The sequence below is a fragment of the Trichechus manatus genome, unplaced genomic scaffold (assembly GCF_000243295.1).
Source record: "Trichechus manatus latirostris isolate Lorelei unplaced genomic scaffold, TriManLat1.0 scaffold00025, whole genome shotgun sequence".
Lineage (NCBI taxonomy): Eukaryota > Metazoa > Chordata > Mammalia > Sirenia > Trichechidae > Trichechus > Trichechus manatus.
The window spans coordinates 19,904,986-19,906,877 of NW_004443961.1; the positions used below are offsets into that span (position 1 = coordinate 19,904,986).

Genomic DNA, 1,892 nt, shown 5'->3' on the forward strand with positions numbered 1-1,892 from the left:
GATACAGGATCAAATTCTCAGATACTTTAATAACTTCTTGGACAGCAGACTTGTTCGTTCTCTTGTAAACCAGTGCCTCTGATTTGAAGTTACCTTAATTAGAATGAATAAACTGTATTGAAAACTATTGAGCCAATGTGTCATTTTGAAGAGCAAGGAAGAACTGTTGTTTAATACATTGGGAAAGGGTGTTCAAAGTAATAGGATAACTAAGAATACTGATTACTTCAAATTTTTAAAATGTACAGCATTAATACAATATTGTGCTTCTTAACTATTAACAATAGTCTTGATTATAAATAGCAACTGGTTAAAAATGCCTGAGAGATTTATACTATAGAATATAGAAATATTTGTACCATATGCTTTCTCTCTTTTAGTAAAGATAATGTATTTTGATAATATCTCAGAACAATTATGAATTAAAAGCAATGTTCAGGCAAAAAAGGTAGATTAGTAGTGTTAGAATTACAAGTGTTTGTACTTCATACTATGTTAAGATTTGATTTCTAAATGAATTAAAATAAAATACTGGCAACTCATGGCATGATTTAAGGCTTACAGAATGTTTTTGATGGGAGTGGGGAAATCAGTTGATTTGATATCATAGCTCTGAAGCCTATGAATAGTCTTTCAGTAAATCAGGTTCATCTAGTAAGTATACCATGAAGAAAAGTATATTTATGTATTTTGCTAATTCTTTTAATAGTGTCGGAGACTATACATGTAACTAAATTATTGTACATTTGTATGTATGCATCTGATGTATAAATTGAATTTCAAATTGAAAAAATCATTTGTTAAAAATAGGTTTAATTATTATTCTGAGTATAGAATTTGAAACTTTCTTGATCTGCTGAGCAGTTATAGCTGAAGCACAGCCCTGCTTCATCTTGCTGTTGTATGCTGTCAAGTCAATTCCAACTCACAGTGACCCGATAGGACAGAGTAGAACTGCCCCATGGGAATTCCTAGACGGTAATCTTTACAGAAGCAAATCACAAGGTTTTCTCTTCCACGGGGCGCCTGTTCGAGCCCCGACCTTCTGGTTAGCAGCCGAGCACTTACCATTGCATCACCAGGGCTCCTTTCCTTCGTTTTACTGATTGCTTAAATTATCTGCTAATAGAATTCTCGGATGTGTTTGTTAGGGAAGAATGTGTCTTGATATTGATATCCGCTGATCAGGCAATGGTCTGCTGGCTATTCTGTGGCCTCTTTGGCTCCATGTACTGAGGGCAGTGGTAGGATCTGACAGGACATAAAGGACAAAAGTTTGGTTGTATTTTTAAAAAATTCATATTGACCTAAAAGAGGGTCGAATTATACTTGATGATATATGATATGCATTTTCTCTAACAGTATCATTAATTTTTCAGTTATAAATATATTGACACCTTGTTTTGGAGAATACTTAATTTTTATGATCCTTTTTCTTCCAAAAGGATACGATTTATCATCTTAGTTACATGTCTGACCCAGTTGTAAAGGGGCAAGAAAATTCTTTGGCATATCTCTCTTAAATAAAATAGCATTTTGTTTGACTGTGGTATTGATTTTTAAAAACTTGAATCATTGTTGTTTTGATAAATAGCTTTGAAGCTCCTCTCTTTTGCTGAGGGTCAGAAAATCCCAAAGTCATCCCTGCTGCTGGTAATGCCAGTTCTGCAGATTTTATCGTCTACTGCCTTGGAAGACTGTATATCTGTGGATGAAGAAGGGCCCTCTAGGCAGCAGTTGGCTGTAAACCTTTTGGAAATGGTACAGCAGGAGTGCTACAGAGACGACAGCCAAAAGGTACTTAGTTCATCCTTGTTTCTCTTCAGTAAAGTGTTGATGTGGGATTTATGTCTCTGCGGCTAATCTCACCTCCTGATGAAGTGTCTGTTTGA

General features: G+C 35.0%; 1 protein-coding gene across 1 annotated transcript in view; it reads left to right on the forward strand.

The window, feature by feature from the left end:
* The window catches only part of FOCAD (focadhesin), a 303,131-nt gene that overhangs the window by 90,886 nt on the left and 210,353 nt on the right, over positions 1-1,892 (forward strand). The window contains exon 9 of the mRNA XM_012554721.2: positions 1,595-1,797. Coding sequence (XP_012410175.2) covers positions 1,595-1,797 — 203 coding nt within the window. The remainder of the gene's footprint in view (positions 1-1,594; positions 1,798-1,892) is intronic.